This window comes from Cibotium barometz, chromosome 7 (genome assembly GCF_041138505.1).
Source record: "Cibotium barometz isolate CiBa-2024 chromosome 7, ASM4113850v1, whole genome shotgun sequence".
Classification (NCBI taxonomy): Eukaryota; Viridiplantae; Streptophyta; class Polypodiopsida; order Cyatheales; family Cibotiaceae; genus Cibotium; species Cibotium barometz.
Window position 1 is genome coordinate 5,488,970 of NC_141052.1, and position 22,342 is coordinate 5,511,311.

General features: G+C 39.8%; 1 protein-coding gene across 7 annotated transcripts in view; it reads right to left on the minus strand.

The window, feature by feature from the left end:
- The window catches only part of LOC147636617 (auxin efflux carrier component 2-like), a 37,911-nt gene that overhangs the window by 14,746 nt on the left and 823 nt on the right, over positions 1-22,342 (minus strand). For 3 of the 7 annotated variants that reach the window (XM_086799814.1, XM_086799816.1, XM_086799815.1), the window contains exons 3-4: positions 22,233-22,317; positions 20,387-22,131 (exon numbers count right to left, since the gene is read on the minus strand). In XM_086799814.1, coding sequence (XP_086655940.1) covers positions 22,233-22,317 — 85 coding nt within the window. In that variant the 3' untranslated portion in view covers positions 20,387-22,131. Of the gene's footprint in view, positions 1-12,528; positions 12,624-20,386; positions 22,132-22,232; positions 22,318-22,342 lie in introns of those variants that run through there. The other 4 variants (XR_015266119.1, XM_086799817.1, XR_015266120.1 and 1 more) reach the window with 3 other exon arrangements.

A 22,342-nucleotide genomic window follows, 5' to 3' on the forward strand; every position in this document is an offset into this window, starting at 1 on the left:
GGATCCCTTATAGCTTTTCACCCAAGACTTCCAAATAAGAACTCTTGTTATCACGGCAAAGCATTCCATAGAGAAGGCACACCTGTACGACACCTCCCTGCTTGAAAAGGTCTTCTCCATCTCTACTATGGATCCCACAAATCCTTTTCCAAATAGTAGTAGGGCTGTACCAAACCATATGTCCTTCCCTATAGTCATAGCTTGCATGTAACCTCCAGAAAACTATAACCTGTTCACATGAATCCAAAGACATGTTCTCCACATGAAACCAAAGACCTGTATCCAATAAACCATAGACCTGTATCCCATAACCTTAGGCCTATTTTCTCGATACCAAAGTCCTGTTTTCCTCTCGCCAAACCAATGTCCTGTTTCCATAACAGATAAACCATCCAATCAAGGTTGCCAAAACCCAGAGAGAGAAACATAGAGGACGTGTAAGCAATCCCTAAATACACATAAGTCCAAGTCGAAGAGCAAAGCAACACATCATCTTGTGCTTCTTAACTTGATCCTCTGTATCCCAATCTCGTAAAATAAAACCTTCTTGCGAAGAGAGAGAGAGAAACCCCTTGGCTGTTAGCCCCTCGGTGCCTCCTTCAGCTCGCCTTCTTCCAAGGGAGAGATAGAGTCGTGCTGTCCAACCCAACAGTCGCCTTGAGATGTCTCTATTGGCTGCTTCCACACATGCAACCTGCATGCATCCGCCTGGCTCCTGTTGCTACCTGCAGCCCATATGCGCAGCCACTTGGTCTTCCACACGTGCAGCCTCTACCTGAAACCCGCTGGCTGCCCGACTGACAGCAGCCCCTACGCACAGCCACTTGGTCGCCTTTTGCTAGCAGTAGCCCATGCGCAGCCACCTGGTCACCTGCCTGGCTGCCCGACTGGATGCAGTCCGTATGCACAACCATACCCAATTGTAGCCCAGGCGCAGCGCCTGCCTGGAGCCCAGGCGCAGCAGCACCTGCTGTAGACCATGCGCAGCAGCACTTCACCAGTACCACATGTACACGCAGCCGCCTGCTGGCACACATACGTGCAACTGCCTGTTCCACATGTTTTCGTAGCCCCGTGGTAGCCGCTTGTACCACACGGCGACCACACGATGACTCCACATGGTGACACACCTCCAATCCGCCACGCTTCGCCCTTTTTAAAGAGGCGATACGCTTTTCATCAAAAACGCAAAAGCAACAGCAAAACGCATGCTTATAAATATATTAATATTTTAAGCTCTGTATGGTTTATTAAACCTTACAAACTTTAAAAATCCTTTTTGTCCCCTTTCACACTTGGGCTAGCCACCATATTGGGTTTCCTTTTCATATCCAAACTGATGCCTTTCACATTGTCTATCTCGTGCCCGTTCCCGTGCCCATGCCCACATGCTTGTTGTCCAAAGAAAAAAACACAGGGTCGTAACATCATACCTGCCAATGCGGATTTCCAAGCCCATACTCGCTTACGCCATTTGGACCAAAATGGTTCCTTGGCCTCTTATATCTCCCAGTTCACCAACTTGATACTGGAGATTGACTCCTTGTCCCCAGCAAACAAACTTCATGCCTTCGTTGAAGGTCTTAACCCCACACTGCGTGCCGATGTTCAGAAATATAATCCCGTCGATCTTACCGATGCCATACGATACACCAAGCGCGTTGCAGACATTAATTCTCGAAATGCGACCTCTTCCGGTCGAGCTAATGCCTTTCAGAAAAGCCAATGAATCTCGTATGAACGGAGATAGTCGCAGAGAATCTTCTAGCACTTCTACCTCCCAGCCTAACCCCCAATGGAATAATTCTCAACACTCTCGCCGATCAGAAGAATCGTCCTCTTTTCAATCTCGACTTCCTCAGTCCTTCCAACCACGCAATTTGGATCGTGGACGAGACCAAGGACGTGACCAATCTCGCAATCCTGGTTCTTTCACTGTTCCTTCTAGACGGGATCAATAGAAGACAGGATTGTGCACAATTTGCAATGGACCTCATCGTTGGTTTGAGTGCCCCAAAAGACCAACCCATCGACAGAATTCTAATGCTGAACCCTCCACTTTCGAGGAGAAACCCCCAATTGCTAACAAAGGAAAGCATACAGCTATTGCACATGCTTCGGTGATCACTGTTCCTACCACAGCTCAAGCTATCTCTTCACCATTACCCCAGCGATCTACTCAGGTTTTGGTTCTTCAAGGTTCTATTTCCAGTCATCCTATTCATGTGCTCATTAACAGTGGGTGTTCTCATAACTTTGTGGGAACCACCTTGACCCAGAGATTGAAGATTTTGACTTCTCAAAGTGCTGTTATTTATGAAGTAGAGCTTGCCGATGGTTCCACATCCTTGTGTAACACCGTTGCCAAACACCTCTCCTTTCGAATTCAGCACTATCGTACAATTGGATTTCCACGTCATGTCTTTGGCACATTATGATATGATTCTTGGTCAAGAATGGTTGTATCAATATGATCCCCTGATCAGTTTTCGAAACCATTTCATACAATTTACTCAAAATGATGTGCTTGTGGCACTCGAAGGTATCAGAGAGCAACCTTCTACACCAACCCTTTCAGCTCTTCAAGCAAAACGGTGGGTCCGCAAGAGTGGTTGTTCCTTAGCACTTTTAATGGTCTATTTAGCCAAAGATCCTCCCGAGGACATAGATACGAAGGTGATGTACCTCAAGCAACCTTTCTTTGCTCCACACTTGGATCTTTTTCCTCAAGAGCTTCCTGCGGTTCTCCAACCTCGACGACCAGTCGACCATGGTATTGATCTCCTTCCTAGCAATGCTCCACCTACTCGTGCTTCATATCGAGTTTCCTGGTAGTGCTCCACCTACTCCATGATGTTCGTTCATTCTTGGGACTTGCCAACTTCTATCACACAAAGGTTCATCGATTTTCAAAAATAGCTGCTCCTCTCACAGAACTTTTAAAGTCTGCTCCTGCATTCAAGTGGACAAAAGCCGCCACACAAGCTTTTGAAATTTAAAGACAGCTTTGACAACAACTCTTGTCATGGCTATTCGTGACCCTACTCTCCCCTTTGATGTTTATACGAATGCTTCTGATATTGCCAATGGTGCCGTCTTGATGCAACAAGGACGTGCTATTGTATTTAATAGTCATAAGCACTCTGCGATTCAAGTAAGATACCCAGTATATGTCAAGGAATTTTTGGCTATTGTTCATGCATGTCGTGCATGGAAACATTCTCTCCTTAGTGCAGATTCAGTGGTGAAAACAGATCATCATTCTTTGAAATACATCTTCACGCAGCCAGTTATGAATGCTAGGCAAGCGCGTTGGGTCGAATTCTTAGCCAATTTTCATATGACAATTGAGTATGTCCTTGGTCTTACCAATGTGGTTGCGATCGGTCTTGGCTATTTCTACAGTTGAAATGGATATACCTCAATGTTTCAAGGACTGTTATTCAAAGGATCGTGATTTTGGAAATACATTTCGAATTCTCAATTCTCAGAATGCAACTCCTTCCGAATTGAAGATTTATGGAGCATGTACATTAGTGGATGGTTTAGCATATTATCAAGATTGTATTTGTGTACCTCATGATACTCATGTTCAAAGCATCTTGGTGAAAGAACATCACGAGGTCACTTATGCAGCACACCCAAGCATCAACAAGACATATCGTCTTTTGACGGCTACATACTATTGGCCTCAAATGAAGCAAGATGTTATTAAGTTTGTCACAGCATGTCTTTCGTGCCAACGTATAAAAGCTAGCAAACAAGTTCCTGCTAGTCTTCTTCAACCACTTCCAGTTCCCAATGAACGCTCGAAAAGTATTAGTTTGGATTTTATCACTTCATTGCCACGTTCTTCTAAAGGCAATACACATTCTTGTGGTGGTTGAAAGATTTTCTAAGATGACACATTTCATTCCGTGCAAGAAAGCAGTCCACGCTTCGGGTATTGCAATACTGTTCATACAGTATATCTTCAAACTTCATGGGTTGCCAAAATCTATAGTTTCTGATCGAGATCCAAAGTTTACAAGACATTTTTGGACTTCGATATTCAAGTCTCTTGGTACAAATTTACTCTTTAGCTCTGCTTATCATCCATAGACAGATGGACAAACGGAATGAGTTAATCAGATTCTAGAAGAAATTCTGCGTCATTATGTTCAGTCTCGATTAGCTTCATGGGAAGAATATTTACCTTTGGTGGAATTTGCTTATAATAATTCTTATCATTTAGCTATTGGAATGACACCTTTTCAAGCAGCTTATGGCCATACTCCCCTTGTTCCTGCCAACTTTGTTCTTCAACATAAAGTGGCTTTAGCAAACCAACTCATTCAAGTAATGCAAGATATTCTATTACAGATTAAGGATAAGATGGTCAGCGTCCAAGAGCAATATCAGCGCACAGCTAATAAGCATCGTCGTCACACTGAATTTCAAGAAGGAGACTTGGTATTATTATATATTGCCCCTCATAGATACAAGACAGTGAAATCAGTCTTTCCAAAGCTTCGCCCAAGATATTATGGACCCTTTCGTATTATAAGAAAGAACTCATCTCTCAGTTATAAGTTGGAGTTACCGCCTTCTTGGGATAGAATTCATCCAACTTTCCATATTTCTTGGCTCAAGAAGTTTGTGGATGGTGATTTTCCAGTTTTGGATTATGTTCCAGAAATCGAAGATGAACACATACTCTTAATTCCAGAGACAATTCTTGATGTTAGACAGAAAGAAACACGACATAAGCTCTGTCACCATTTGGCCACCCGAATGGTTCACTCTTGCTTTCACACTATGTGCATATTGGATTCGTGTCCATGGTTATGAAATGTGCCTATGCATGTGATTGACACGTGTCATGGTGTCATGCTGTATACTTGGATATGATATTCCGCTGGGACTTGACGTTATCATGCCCGGAATATCTGGAGGACTTGGCTTTCTGCTCAAACTTGTGCCTTTGTGTACATGCCCGGAAACGCCTGGAGGATTGGCTTTCCACTGGGTCTGGTATCGCATATACTTGCCTGGAAACGCCTGATCTTATATGGTTTCATGAATGGAAATTGCTCATGCCAATGCTGCATTACATAGCATCTTTATGTGCTTGCCTGCAAATGAAATTGCATGCTGTTTTCATGCCTGCATGACCTATGTGTAGTTCCGGGCTAGGGGACGCCCGCCCGTGAACCGTGCGTGTGAAACTATCTGTTGACATGGTTGTGTGGCATGTGAACAGGTGGTAAGTATTACCCAATCTAGGCTCAAATAGCCCTTAGGACTTAGCCAATATTTATAAGTGAGTGCGTTCCCACTTCATTAAAGTTTGGGCGCCCAAAAGTCACTTATAAATTATGACTGCTTCCAAGTTCACACTCACTGAAGTCCCGAGACCGACAAGACTCAATGTCCAGGACCTGATCCTCCCTTTTTACTCATAAATGGGCATCTCCCCATGTCCCCTCACCTGATTGGACCCCAATTCACTTACTTATTAAGAGAAAATTCGTGTTTTCTCTTCATGAGGATTTTTGGAGGCTGAAAACTCTGTTTTTCCAATATTTTTCTCCATTTCCAAGCTCCATACCCAACTTGCTAGGGTGTTTTCCAAGCTTCCAAGAGTGTTTCCAAGTGCTAATCACTCTCCTACTCACTCCCAATGACTGAAATTCAACAAAACAGCTCTCATTTTTGCTATAATTTCTGGTCTTTTTGCTGAAAACTCTACTTTCAACCTTCCTTTCTCAAGTTGAACCATAGGGGAAGCTTTCCCAGGGTTCCCTTCATCCTCTTGAAAACTTTTATCGCGAAGGATTGCGGCAAATCGAAGATATCAACACTTCTAAAGCTTCCAACGCGAAGGCTTCCGCTTGCAACAACTTCTATGAAGGTGGTAAGCTAATTGGACAATGTGTTGTCATTGCTTATTCAGTAGAAGGGCAGGACTCCTTGTACCGCCCTGTGTAGTATTTCTCTTGTCTTATGTGCTCTTGAAGATGTTGCTACCTTGCTTGGTAGAACACAGAGCCAATGGTAGAGAATATGGGCACTGAAGTTGGGCCGGGCATCAAGGCAGCTCCTTGGTGATCTACATCGACATACCATTGTTTTCTAAATGCTGAATTTCATATGCATTGGCATGAAGGATTTGGCAATGGATGCAAGTGAAGCTATGTATTGAATTTCTCCAATAGTAATATAATTTACTCAAGGGAGGGGTCGGCCATTCCGGCTCATTGTGTCTCTTGTCAATTCAACAATTTACTTCTTGTATATGAGCAAGTGTCCTTCAAATATTAGTGTATTTAAGTGTATTGATTAGCATTGTGTTCAATCAAGTTACATTGGTATCAGAGCATACGGTTCTCTTTCACTTCTATCGTGAGAGACGATCACCATAAACACTAGCTATCTCTACACTTAGAACATTATGGAGAGCCATACAATGAATGTTGGAGATGCTAATACAAGAGGCAAGAACAATGAAATGCATGCCTCCAATGCTTTACAAGATGAGCAAACTCATGTGGTGCACAAAAGGGAACATGAATATGTGGGACAACCGTCCCGTGGCAAAGAGAAGATGCAAGAAGAAGAGTCCATAGTCTTGAGGGCTGAACTTACTCGTATGCAGGCTCTTCTCCATGCACAACAAGAAGAATTGAATCTCTATCGCCGCGAGGATCCATTGGTACATGATCGTTTAAAGGCCAAGAAAGCTGAATCTTATATGGATCATGCAATGGCAATGATTGCTCAAGAGTTGCACATGCAACCGAGGGATGCAGCACGTACATACTTGGCTCGTACCGAGGATGCCTATGCAGAAAAGGCAACCATCCCACATGTCTTGGAATCCCCACTGGTGCCCGAACAAGAACTTATGTCTAAGAGGATAAATCTCCATGCTATGGGAGAGGAACAATTAGTGACTTCACGCCATGCAGGAATACCTCATGTAGTCCGTGAAGGATACAATGTTTATGGCAGTGGTCAAAATGTATGTCAAATACCATTGCCGGCTGAAAATGTACATGCACAACACATGCAACATGAGCTGCAATTTTCTGTTGGTGCAGGTATTCCGCGTATCTCTCATGCCACTCATGCCTTCGAGTGTGCTCGTGAGGGAGAAGTTATGGCTGAAAATGTATCAATGCATGTTGAGGGGCCAGCCATGCCTCATGCTTATAGGGCACATGTATCTATGCCTTATGCATCACCTTTTGGTCCAAAAATGATGCCAGTTTTACAGGGGCTGTCCCAATGGACAAACATGGGGGAAAACATGTTGAGATGCACACACATGCATCAAAGTCTTGTGACTTCAAAGCCGGAGACAAATCTGTGAAGTTTGACACATATCATGGAGAATATGATGCATCAAAGGCACTTTCTTTTATTGCCTAGTTTGATATTGCTTTCAGTGATGAGGATTTCACTCAGAAATCCATGATCCGGCATGTAAGCATGTTCATGAAAGGCACTGCTGCCCATTGGTGGCTCACGGAGAAGCTCTCACCGAATCCTGTTAGATCATGGGAAGAGTTCAAGGAGAGGTTCTATGCTCAATTCTTGCCTCTCCCAATGCATTGAATGAGATAACAATGGAGTGGGATTGGGTAAAGCAAAATGAGGGGGAATCGGTAAATGCATATGTACAAAAGTTTTGGAAAGTGCTCTTAGAGGTGTCTCCATTTATGCATGTCACCGAGGCGGATAGGAAGAGAAGGTTTCAATCGGGATTGCAACCCGTGTACAAAGCGGGATTACAAATGTATCCTAGTCATACCTTACACCAATTAATCACAGCCGCTACTGCCACCGAGCAATTGGAACTCAAATTGAGTCGATCCAATAAGGCTAGACCCTCATTTCAAGGCAAAGAGAGGGCTATCCAAAACCTACAAAATGATGACAGCCACCTAAAAGGGACCAAAACCAAGCCAAATTAGGTCCAAAAGCTGAAAATAAGTTTGCTAAAAAGCGCCCTTATAAGCCGGCAAACTTTGGTCTTAGTGCTGAGAAGAAAGAGCAATATATGCGTGAAGGCAAATGCTTTACTTGTGGCAGCACTGAGCACATGGCAAGAGCATGCCCAAATAAAAAGAACAAAACTGAAAATGCTAATGTACCGAAGCCTAATGTGCATGTGGTTCCGGATGTGCAGGGCAACACTTCACATGATAGCAAAGATAGGGTTGTATGCAAAGCTTGGGAACAACTCAAGAATCAGCCCGCTTTGTTTATGTTTGATGATTGTGCAACAGAGAATTTCATATCCACTCAGATGGCAGCTGCTTTGGGTATTGAAGTGGAGGACATGGGTCCTCAAATTGAAGGAGGGGCTGCCTTTGTTGGTAGAGAAGTGCAGGTCATGCCTATTTTTGGCAAGTTGCGCATACACATTCAAGGCTATGTGGATCATGAGGATTTTCTTGTGGCGCCTTTGAATAGCTGTGATGTATTGCTTGGAAAGCCTTAGCATACACGTATTGATCCCTGCAAGGCTTACAAGACTAACAGGATCACCTTCATGCTGGTGAGGGTGATACCATTCCCCTTGTATCTCATGTACAAATTAAGAAAGTAATGAAAAAGAGTATTTTTGCGTACTTGATTTTTGTACGAGATCCTGTTGAGGAAAATGATATACATGTAAACACTCTTTGTAATGATAGGCTGAAATTTTTGCAAGAGCACAATGATTGTTTTGCTGATGAGTTACCAAATGAGTTACCACCTGTACGACCGGAAGATCATCGCATTGATCTTGTGCCGGGTAGCTCACCACCTAATAGGCCAGCCTATCGTGTAAATGCATCCCAAAAAGAGGAGATCATGAAGCAAGTAAATGAGCTTCTTGAGAAGGGTTTGGTTCAGCCAAGCTCTTCCCCATATTGTTCACCCGTCCTCTTAGTTCAAAAGAAGGATGGATCCTTTCGTATGTGTGTGGATTATTGAGCTTTGAATAAGCTTACCATCAAGAATCGGTTTTCGATTCCACGCATAGACGACATCCTTGACAAGTTGGATAGATCGGCATGCTTTGCCGAATTGATCTCAAGAGTGGATATCATCAAGTGCGTGTAGTGTGACTGAGGATGTACACAAAACTGCTTTCAGGACAGCATTTGGGCTTTATGAGTATCTTGTTATGCCTTTTGGTCTTACAAATGCCCCGGCTACATTCAATAGAATGATGGATCCATATTCTGTGGATACAGAAAATTTACAGGTGTCTTCTTTAATGACATCCTAGTCTTCTCGAAGACCGAAGAAGAGCATAAAGCTCATTTGGCTATTGTTTTTAAAGAGCTCCATAAGCATAAACTCTTCATAAATGCAAAGAAGAGTGAGTTCTTCTTATCAGAGATACATTATCTTGGGCATATTGTGTCCAAAGATGGAGTGCGGATGGATCCTGCAAAGATTGATGCAATTCGAAATTGGCCCGAATTGAGTTCGGTGCATGAGATCCGTAGTTTTCTTGGATTATGCTCTTACTACCGCAAGTTCATTCGGCACTTTGCATGGATTCCTTCTCCTTTGCATGATTTGACAAAGAAGAAGGCCGTGTTCAAATGGACTAATGTAGAGAGAGATGCATTCCTAATATTGAAAGATGGAACTACTCATGGTCCAGTGTTGATCGTTCTGGATTTGCAAAAGCCTTTTTGTGTGGAATGTGATGCATCTGGAAATTGCATAGGAGCTGTCCTTAATCAAGAGGGACACGCCGTGGCTTATGACAGCAGTAGGTTGCATCATGCGGAGCTATCTCTTGGCATGTATGAGAAAGAGCTCTTGGCTGTAATTCATGCACTTACTATATGGAAACACTATCTTCTTGGGGCTGATTTCACTATGAAGACAGATCACCAGAGTTTGAGGTATTTTCTTACTCAAACTAAGTTATCAGAGAAGCATATGAGGATGGCCAATTTCCTCTCTATGTTTCATTTTCAGATCTTACACACCCCGGGAAAGAAGAATGTAGTGGCCGATGCATTGTCACGAAAGCCGTATGTAGCAACTATCTCGGTTGCCTCTCATGGGGACTTGTCTACCATGCGTGATTTGTATCATACGGATGCTGATTTTGCCACTATTTGGGCTAATTTGATGGTTGGTCATGCACATGCCTCATATGTGATCAAAGAGGGTTATCTCATGAAAGATAATTGCCTATGTGTGGTGTCTGACATGAGGCAAAAGGTTTTGGATGAGTGCCATGCTCCTCCATATGCTGGTCATAGAGGCATAATGCCTACTACGCACATGATTGAGCGGTATTTCGTTTGGCCAGGTATGCGGAAGGACATAGAGGCACATGTACGTGCATGTATCACCTGTCAAAAGGTCAAATTTGATAGGCAAAAGGCACCAGGTTTGCTTCAGCCATTGCCTATTCTCACGCAGCCATGGGAAAGTATTACAGTGGATTTCATTATGGACTTGCCACGTACCCAACAGGATAATGATACAATTTGGACAATTGTGGACAGGTTTAGCAAGCAAGCTCATTTCTAGCCGGTCAAAAAGACCATCAAAGCTCAGCATATGGTTAAAATATATCTTGCACAAGTGTTCAAACATCATGGAATGCTGAAGTCCATTGTGGGGGATAGAGATCCTAGGACTACCAGTCTCTTTTGGCAGGCCTTATTGGATAATATGGGCACCAAATTGGACTTCTCATCAGCTTATCACCCTCAAACGGATGGACAAAGTGAGGCTGCAAATTCAGCCGTGTTGGATCTCTTGAAATGTTATGTGGTGGATCAGAAGTCTTCTTGGGAGAAGTACTTACCGCTTGTGGAATTTGCATACAACAACACAGTGCACGCATCGGGAAAGGCCCCGTTTGAGATTGTTTATGGTAAGGTGGTTTTGCCACCCATCCTTCGCACCCATGCCATCATCATCCCACATAGCTCCACTCGAAAAGTCTTAAGGCATGATCCACTGCATCTATATGTGCATGAGTGTGATCCGCCGACCCATGGACTATATCCTCATGTGCAAAAGACCCTCTATGCATGTCATCAATATAATCATCATCATCATCATCATAGTCATCACACTGGAAAATGAAGAGGTATCCTCACATGAAAGATAAATGGTATCATCTCCTAAATCATCATCTAATGGCATTCCCAAGGCTCTAAGGTCATCCTCATAAACATAGTCTATCTCCATCAATGATGCCCCTACATCCCATGATAACTCTTTGTCCAATAGTATAGGATCTAAGTATGCAAAGGGAACTAGCTGAGCTTCTTTACCGTGTGCCCAGGGAAAAAAAAAAAAAGAAAAATGCATTGGAGAGAGAGAGAGAGAGAGAGAGACGAAACGTATGCTTGCGCATAAATTCTTACTACGGAGAGGAAACACCACTGTAGCCAGTTTCGTGGCGCCGAGTCTCAGAGGACGATGAAATGCTGGAAACAAAACGAAGCAGAGAGTTGCTCTCCTTAAACACTATGCCGACCTGCAAAGCCTTGCTTGCAATTTTGGCTGTAAGCTTGTGCTTGGTGACAATGTCTGTAAGGTCAAGCTCCTACAATCAGCAAGGACGACCTGCAAAGCCTTGTTTGCGATTTCAGCTGCAAGCTTGTGCTCGGTGTGGCTGAAACAGGCTGTGGTGTGAGACGCTGGCAGTTGCGCTCATTCTTTCTGACGCTGGCTGAAACAGGTTATCGTCTGAAATGCTTGGCAGCTACGCTGGTTCTACAACTCTGGACGCTATGTCGCTGTAAACCAGAGTTGTGCCATTAACCTCTGCAACTCTTGACGTTATGCCACTGTAAACCCAATTTCCACCATCATCATCATCATAAAGGCACTGATATCCAGAGAGCCTCTTCTTCAAGGTGGAGCTTTGGGCACAGATTAAAAGAAACGATGAAGCACTAGTACTCTTACATAAAGCCAACAGTAGCAGTAGCAGTAGCAGTAGCACGCACACCGTGGAACATACCACTAGTTTTGCTCTTCTTACCCCCATGAGAGAGGTTCTCTCTTGAGAGCTTCTTCTGATAAAGAAACCTGGCATTCAAAGTTATACAATAAAACGAGCCTGTGAGGTAGAATTGCCACGACCTCTGCAAATCACTCCATAGAAACGAATCCTCAGATTTTGCATTTGCACTCTGCATTACTCATTGTACTTATTCAAAATCAGCATTTAAGAAAGTTGAGAGTAGAGCGTTGCTCCCGAGGGAGTGAGATGTGTTCCTCTCTCTCTCTCTCTAACGATAAGTTGAGCCTTCCTAAGGCAACGATGAAACCTTGAACAACTTTGATGAATGTTGAGCTTGCCTATAAGTGTTGACGTTGTTTGTAGGATCAAAGGCCAATGAATCACATTCAGATGATCAGATTAGTTGATCTCAAGTCATTGACCCTACCTTCACTTTGTCCAATGGTAAAATAGTATCCCAAAATAGCTTGAAACTCTAAAACGACTTGCAAAAGTCTTGCACCGCAAGTAAGTCACGACACTTGTCCCATATGAACTACATTTCCATCATGTGTCACCAGGTTAGAGAACCCTGTGGTGTATGGTGCACACTGGTTCAACCTGTACACTGGGTTCGATTCCCAGCAGGACCATACTTGCAAATACAATTGTTAGTAAGCTAAGTTTCTGAATTTGTGCACTTGAAATGGTTAAAGATGCACACTTTTGCATCAATTATTCATAAATATGCTCTCTACATAACACTAATATCTACATCTATAGAACACTATGCTAAACATTTCTAGATGAAAATGTACTAAAATGCTATAATCCAGAATGTGTGCTTGCAAACAGTGTTTTCTCAACACTTTTCATACAATACATCAGGATCACACTAATCTGTGTAGATTTGTACTACTCTAATATAAATTTGTAATCTTTTTCTAACGTCTTTGCAAGAACGTAACAAGATTAGAAAGATTTTGTTCAAGAATCACTTACTGTTGTTGTTTTCCATCAAGATTTGATTTCAACACAATAAACTTTGCATAATTTACAAACTGCTCTATTCTACACTGTAGATCTAGAACAGAACAGTACTCTGTACTATAATCTTCAATTCTAGACTGATCTTGAAACAGATCTTCACTGTTCTTCAACTCTATACTTAAATCTGCACAATAACTGTATTTTGCATACTTCTTGAAACTATACCAATATTTTGTACACTTTCTTGAAACTACACCAAGATTCTGCAGAGTAACCTTCTTCTTGTAATGTTTCTTTAAGAACTCAAAGATTTGGCAATCTAGGATTTCAATCTTCAAGAAATAAGGGCTCTAAGGATTACTCTTTGAAAAAGTATGCTTCTAAAGAAAGATAATACAAGAAATCACTTAAAATCGATTGTTGAAATTTTTGTAAACCCTAATTTTGAAAATCAAGAAAATTTCAAAAAATCAAGTTCAAGAAGATCAAGAACTTCAAGAAATCATGCAGTAAAGTGAATTACGGTTCTCAAAACATTGATGAATATAAATTTAAAAATGATTAATACAAATTTCATTGCTAATCTTTTTAAATCAAGAAATTAGCAAATCTGAAAACTGTGTAAAAATCAATTCCGAAAATGATTAATACTAATCATAATCAAGAAAATGCATTTTAAAAAATTAAATTAACAGTAATCTAAAAATGATTATCATTAGTCATAATCAAGAAAATGCATTCTAAAAACTAGATTAAGAAGAATCTGAAAATGATTAATCTCTTAATCAAATCATTAAGAGATATCTAAGCCAAGAATTCTGATACCATTGTAAGATAGTGGCCCACTAAATGCTTAGAGTAAACAACAAGGGTGTAGGTCACCATCCTAGCATCTCAAGAAGGAGAAGCTTGCTCTACGCAAGAAGATGTCATATATCAAAAAGTATATCAAAAGATATCAAAGAGTTCAATATCGTAGGTCTGGTGCCTTTTATAGTCCCCATATACCCTACACAACGTATGTGCAAATGCCCCTAAGCCCAAGGTGCCTAGGCCCATCCCCCATATGTATGTGCTCATTAAAACCCCTTCATTACAGGGAGAGACAATGCTTGGAGACTTGGAGTTGGGCACCTTACAAGTGCCAAGGCCGAAGAGAGGAGAGCTTGAGAGCAATGAGAGCTTGAGCTTGAGAAGCTAGAGGAGCTATAAGAGCTTGAGATTAAGAGCTTGAAACTTATGATGGAGAGAAGGTTGGAGGAGAGCTTTTTAAAGGGAGACCAAAGAGTCCAAGGCACCCACCCAAGGCAAGGCCTAAAGGAAGCAAGCCCCATAACAGTCAAAAACAGCCATAGGCGGCAAAAAACGCCAATTCAAGAAGAAGATTATCTATCACACCAACCACAACAAGGTCTTCAAACACATCCAAAGAAGACGATCCACATGCTCTCGTGTCTTTAACAAAGATAGAGGAAACTAGAGTCTATTCCATAGTTCTCAAGCAACCTCCCTCCTTTGTCATTGCGCAACTTTCAAGCCTCTTGCTCGCTTTCCAACTCAACCTTAGGTGTTCTAGGCAACACATGGAAACCCCACTCTTTTTGTTTCATGAGGTCTTATTTCATTCCTAGTCGCACATGGGAATCTCAGTCGGCTACACACACCATACTAACCACACACACACACCTGAGTACCACAAGGGAGTACCACCCTTTCCAAATACTGGCTACTTTATAGGTAGTGGACAATCCACGAGACAAACCCCACAAGTTAGTCACTCAGCCGATTGGAGTGAACACCTTGCACAGCTTTGGTAGAACTGGGCATCGTAAGTCGAGTCACGATCTTTGATGTTCATGGAAACCATCCTTCTTGATACAGAGCGTGAGCTTGAAGGGCAAGCATTGCACACTGTTGTAACTTGTCACCGCCGCCGCAGGATTGCCGAAGAGGAAGGTGGAAGCAAGCACCATGATGATCGAACGATGACGGCCCAAGGAGTACGGATGGCTGCCTACGTGCCCACCTACACGCGAACACACTCTTAGTATAAGATGTCCCCAAGAAGATTTGAACCAAGACCTCCCGTAGAAAGTCCAAGGTCTTATCCACGAGGCTTGCATACAAGTATCATTAATAACCTCATGTACATGAACCTCTTCGTTTGTTACCAATCTGACTACTTAAGGCGATCTTCTTTTTATGGAAAACCCACATGGTTGATCCTAAAAGTCTGACCATAACAAAGTTGGGCAAAAAAAACCCATAGTATACCTCTAGCTATCAAATTCCAATCCTTCTTTGTCACATCCCGACTAGGAATCAATCATTCTTCATCATGGCCAATTTGTACCATTGTCCGAATTAAACCACATATCCTTCACCATTAAAGACTCAATAAAACCATAAAGTGCCATGTCAAAATCCGGTTGCAAAGACTAGACTCAAACCAGTTTGAGGAATCTCTACAGACGTGCTACTAAAATTTTTTGAAGATGTCCGTATCTAAACTACAATTTGATAAACGTATATAAAAAGCATTTTTCCTTAAACAGAGTCTTCGACCACCCTCAGGCCTCTATTACAAGATATTTTTTTAAAACCTTATTACTAACGTCTATTAAAACTGGGCTCCAAATTGACAAACTTCTGGGGAGAAAACGACACTTTTTTGTTCATGTTACTGATGGCTCCTTGCACTACTACCACTGCAAACCAAAGATACCTTTTACAATGAAACCTTACACTCTTTGGTGAAATAGAGCCGCATGACTCACAGAGCAACCTTGATTACTTCTACAACGAAACCCTAGCCTAACCCTATTGCTTCTTCAACGACACCTTTCACGAACTGTGGATTAGTGCTTAAGCCGTCGACCTAGAACTCTCTTCTCTGATTGTGTATATTGTGGACCATGGGCAGCCTAAATCTCTCAGGGATATGTCAGTTGTGTCACTACATACTGTTGCGACATTAGCACAAAGATCTACATAGCTCTCCCCATTTGATAAGCCAACCCACGACTGCTGCTAGCTTACAACGTTTCCTCTACTCTCTTCATCTACTAATGTTCCTAGGATTGGTCTCGCACGCTAGCCCCTCATAGGCCTTAATCCTAGGTTTGCAAGTCTTTACACAATGCTTTTAAGCCTTTAACGTTGCACAGTGTCAGAAAAAAACCGTCCTTCAATGTAATTTTCACGGCTCAAATCGAGAAAAACTAGTTATAGTTTTGCCTAAACCGGTTATAATTTTGCCTAGCCTTTTAAATTTTTAAAGTTTTAGTTATAAAATCGATTAATCTATGCATTTTTTTTATAAAACTCGTTGGACTTGAAGGTCATTCTTTTTTTCACCAGTTAGAAAAAAAGTTTATTTTTGATACGGACGCACACCCTCGCCACTTGTAAAACGACGTGATGCAACAAATGCCGAAGACTCGACTTCTTTCCTACTTCATCTTCTAGATTTTCAAAAGCTATCTCTATATTTTTATTTTTATTTTTAAGCAAAGTGCTTTTCTTTTAGAAAAAACATTATTGCACACATTATAATATGTTCACAAACCTATGCATCCAATTTTGTGATGATTCTCTTTGTACTTTTAAGGAAACACACACGAAGACCAAAGCAACATAAGCAGCATGGATTTTAGGATGATCAATATAAGCAATAAGAGACTAAAGATAGCTAATTGGACAATTACAAAGACAAGTACCCAAGCACCTCAAGAAGAATGACTCTTATCAACTCAAGAAGAATGACTCTTATCAACTCAAGAAGGCCTTGCTAAGCTGACAAGTTCAACTTATTATTTCTAAGCACGTGTATTTTAACTTTTTAATTCTAGGCATATATATTTTTAGACCATCTTTGTTATGAGAATTACTCTTGAGTATTGGAAATTATATTTCTTATTTTATATCAGGGATGCTCATGTGTACCGTACCAGTTAGTACATGTGATTTGATATTATGGTTGTCTATTTCTCGTCACAACATTGGGATTGATTGATGTGTTCAATTGATTGTTTAATTAACGTGGATTATATGTATGAGAAATAGATAATGAGATATATGAGGATACTAATTGAGGTGTCACACTATAAGAGGTTATCGTTTGGGCTATTGTATGAATCGAGATATGCGAGGGTACCGACTGAGGTGTCATACTATACAAGGATACCGATTGAGGTGTCGTATGAATGTTGGATTGAGCGGTGGTAAAAAGATAAAGATCATGTGATAATCACGTATTAAAATTTAATTAATTATTTGTAACCTATCATGTGGCTAGATTTTGTGCAAGTGTGTACAAGATTATTTCATGTACGAGTATGTAAAAGATTATTTTATGTATCAATGTGCACAAGATTATACAAAATTATTTTATGTACCCTGTGCACATGTAGTTATGTGTATAGATCCATTAGTATTTATCATTGAACTAAAGTTGTCATGTGTAAACCTTAAAAACTTTTGACAAGGTTATTTATATGTAGAGCAAAAGCCCAAAAATGAAAAAGATATTATTATTAGCTCCAAGGACTAAAAATATAAATATGACATAAATACCACATATGGGAGAAGGAGTCACACACATCAGGGAGAAGATTGCACCCAATGCTTGTGTAAAGTGTTTTTCAAGTGTTCACGTTCATCTTCTCTATTCCATTTAATTGTATTGTGAGAATATTGGTTTAAATTTATACTTAGAGAAAGATTCATATTTCAGTGGTATCAGAGCTAAGACAAGTACAAGGATATCTTAAAGATTTAAATCCAAAAATATAATATTGAAATAATTTAAAATTCTAAAGTATATCTAAATCTCTTGTAAATTTGATTTAAATTATTTCAAAGATATAAAAATAGTTTTTAAAGAAAAAACATATAAGTCTTCATTAAGTTGAAATGTGAAGTATATAAATAATTCTTAAGGTTTGGGAATAAAAGCATGTGCTTTCTGTCTACACTAACACTCTCATTACTTCAACATGACATTAACTTAGCTGAAGATATAAGTTTAGGAGAATTAACTCTTATTAAACAAAATACCGAGCGAGATGCTGACCCAACTATCTGTATGGACATTTGAGGGAGAATCTGATATTAACTAACCCACAAGATATCTTCTTTTATCCTTTACATCCAATAGTCCTCAACCTCCGTAGTTGGTGTCATGTCTTACAAAATTCAAAAATTCTGGACAACAGGGTCAACAAACTCGACCTGTTTGTCCCAAATGACATACCAGCAACACCAGTCAACTACGAGATTGTCGCTAATACTTATCAATGGATAATCAGTCACACGGGTGGTTAGAAGTATATAATACTCACCAACATTAGTCTTTTAGATAAAAGAATATAGAATCTAGAGACCTTTGGGTAAAGGGGTTCAATGATTTATGTGAATTTTTTGGATAATTAGATCTAACACTAGATCAAGCGCTCTTAATTGATGCCATCTTCTTGTCCAAAACCACTTTGTATAACTAAAAATCATCCTTGATCAAAAAAGGTTTTCCATGTCTCTTAACCTCTTATTGATCCATCTATATGTATAAAACTAACATACAAGAAAGAATTAGATTCAATTGTTGGATTATTAAATCAATAGAGGAGTCAAAAATCTATAATGGATAATGAGAGTTTACTCAAAAATTAATTCGAAGAAGAAAAACGATTTTCTTTTTACAAGCCATTAGTTTTGGATTAAAGCGATTTTCTTTTTACAAGCCATTAGTTTTGGATTAATTAATATGAAATTGAAGGCTATCAATGCTTTAAATTTGCTTGTTCTTCTCTTCTCTTCAAGTTTCTATAATGATTAAGTCTACCAAGAAATTCAAGAGAATAATTCAAACTTCCTTTAAAACACTCTCAACCCTTAGAATAAGATTTCGAAAAGAAATAATTATTCAAAGAAAATTCATTAACATCTCACTCACCTCTCATTTTATAAGTAATAATACACTTTAGCATGCATACTCTAAATATTTTTCACTTTAGATATTAATTTATAAAAACTTAATTAGAAATTTAAATTTATATATATATATATATATACGCACACACACACACACTAAAATTTTAAGATAAAAAAATTTATGTCAAAATTTAAGTTTCAAAGAAAACTGCCCACTCCGTCTCAAATTTCTATTATGAAAGAGTAATATATAGAATTAATCTGGTGGCATGGAACATCAAATTCATTTCATGTACCTACATGAAACACATTGCATGCACCTACACCAAACACATTTATGTCTTTTATCTTTTATCACCTTATGTGTATATGTGGAATGTGCCTTTATGGTATAGGTCATTTAGACTCGATCGATTCACATATGTTCATTTGATTGATTTGTTACAATCTCCATTATAAAATTCAAAGCTTTAAAAGTCTTAAATTTTTTATTAATTAAGCTTTAACCCAATACTAATGGCTTATAAAAAAATCTCTTTTGAACTTCAAATTGATTTGATACAAACTCCTACCATTATAGACCATCCATTATAGATTTTTGACTCCTCTACTACTGGTTTAACAATCCAACAATTGAGTTCAAAAATCACTTTTGAACTTCAAATTGATTTTTGTGCAAACTCCCACCATTCATTATAGATTTATGACTCCTTTACTAGTTTTACAATCTAACGATTGAATCCAATCCTCTCTTATATGTCAATTTCATTAGTATAGACGTACCAACAAAAAGTTAAGAGAGAGAGAATCATTTTTTATCAAGAAAAGAGATCTTTAGTTATATAAAGTGATTTTGGACAAGAATATAATATAAATTAAGAGCCTTTGATTTAGTGTTAGATCCAATTATCCAAAAAAATCACATAAACCATTGAATCCCTTTATCCAAAAGTCTCTAGATTCTCTATTCTTTTATCCAAAAGACTCAAGAAAACACATGCTTTTATTCCCAAACCATAAAAATTATTTGTACACTTCACGTTTCAACTTGAAATAAATTCACAGACTTTTAAAAAAAACTATTTTCATACGCTTTAAAATAGCTTAAATTAAATCTACAAGAGATTTAAGCATACTTTTGAATTTTAAATTTCTTCAATATTATATTTTTAGATTTAAACTTTCAAGATATCCTTATACTGACGTTAGCTCTAATACATCTGAAACGAAAATCTTTCTCCAAATACAAATTTAAATCATATTCTCATAATGCAATTAAATTGAATAGAGAAAAATAATACAAGCATTCAGAAGATGAACATGGACACTTCAGAAATACTTTACCACACAAGACACGGGTATTGGGTACAATCTCCCCTCCAACATGTATGGCTCTTCCTCCCACTCGCGGTATTTATGTTATGTTCATATTTTTAGCCCTTAGAATCAATAGTGCGGCACCTCAATCGGTACTCTCGCACTCATATAACACCTCAATCAATACCCTCGTATAGTACAACACCTCAATCGTTACCCTCGCACATCTCATTACCTATACTTATAGACATAATCCACGTTAGTTAAATAATCAATAGAATACATCAATCAATCCTAATGCTATTTTTGGATATAAGCAACCACAATATCAAATCACAAGAACCAACTAGTACAATAAACACGAGCGTCCCCGATATAAAATAAGAAATATAATTCCGAATACTCAAGAGTAATTCTCATAACAATCTCTTTATAGTGTGTCAAAGACCATAGTATTGTAAGGATATCCATCTATATATGAATAAGAAAAGTTTTTTTGTTTTAATAAAACTTAAATAATTATTTTTTTCTAGTACTTTGAGGTCTTCTTGTGATTACGAGAGGAAGCACTATGTTAGTTCTTGAAGCAATAAAAGCTTTTCGTTTTTTTTCCTGACGCTTCCTTTTTCATAGCTCTTTAACCAAGAGCTTGAGCTTCTTGTGGTCTTCTTGCCTTGGAGCATAGAGGGAGAAGCTGATTGAGAGTGCACGGTGTGGCTAATCGTATCGCTTAATCACTAGATCTCCTACTGTTCTAGAATCGAACATAACATCTCATTCAAAGAAATCCACTGCTGAGACAGGTGTTTGCTTAATGTGTGAAGATAAGTCTTAGACCTTGAACAACAAATCTTTGCTGAGAAAGAAGGGGTCGTTAATGAAGGCCTTAACATGGATCTTAAAAAGATTGGAGTAGAAATCAAAGACCAAGAAAGGGAAGTTGCTTCTATTCCAGATCCTTCGTATTACGAGAACTGGATACAACTGTTGGTATAGTCCAACACAAAGTTGAATCTAAAATGTCCAAGGGGAGGAGGTAACCCTTTCAATGATGAGTGCATTTGTCTTTTGAAAACGTGTGAGGAGTCGAAACATAGGAAGGAAGCGATTTTGATGACATTATTTCCAAAAAGATGTAAAAGCCAAGAAGAAACTGGGCAAAATAAGAAACATATCGTTAAAAAGGAAAGCTTCAACACCCCACCCTTAAAAAAGAAAGCCAACCCTCAACTTAAAAGTGAGGAACATTTCGTGGGGTAGTTGGCCTCGTGTGGTCTCTTATCTCCTTCAGGTGAGTAGGGATGCACTTAAATTGAACAAGTGCATGCCTATGATGGGAGGTACCAGTGCCTGGAGGCTTTTGTGCCTGCCTAAACGAATGCAATGTGGAAGCTAATGGCAGGCCCAGATCTCAGCATAGAGGAGATGAGCACGAGGTGTGCAGGCATGGATGGCCAATTTGGAGGCTGTTTATTCAGCCCTAGGCAGCCCCAAATCAGCACAGCCAGGTGCCTAAGACCCCACCAGGGCTTACATGGTCAACTTAACGGATTTTTTACTTTCTATGCTTTCCTCGTGCAATTAAAAAGAGCACTCCACATGTTGAACTGTGACCCCTTCTAAGTCTGGAGACACACTTTGACATTGTTTAGTCATTAAAAAGAGGACGCAGGCATTTGCAACAATGGGGTGTGCCCGAAACTATGACAGATAGAGAGGCATACTCAACCACAACGGCAAGACACAGTATATTAGGATGCATACCTGTACTACAGCAGCATGTAGATCAACACCTCTTAAGCCAACCGCAATTGATGAAGCAGCCATTATGGCCGGCCCTGTCAGAAATCTTCAGCCATTGCAAATGTGGTGAAGGATGTGGGTGCCACAGGCAATGAGTCTATGCTGGAGGGCCATAAACAAACCTAACCAAATGCAATCAAAATGCCTATTAGGCAAAAAACTGCTTTGCAGAGAATGCATGCATGAGTAGACTTCCTCTAACAAATACGCATGAGAGCTTCACCTAAACTGAATATAGCATCCCCAGACCAGCGTCTGATAGTATGCTTATTGAGTTATCAATGATCTTTGGCACCCTAATGTTCCACCTTCAAAAATCCAAAGAAAGACATA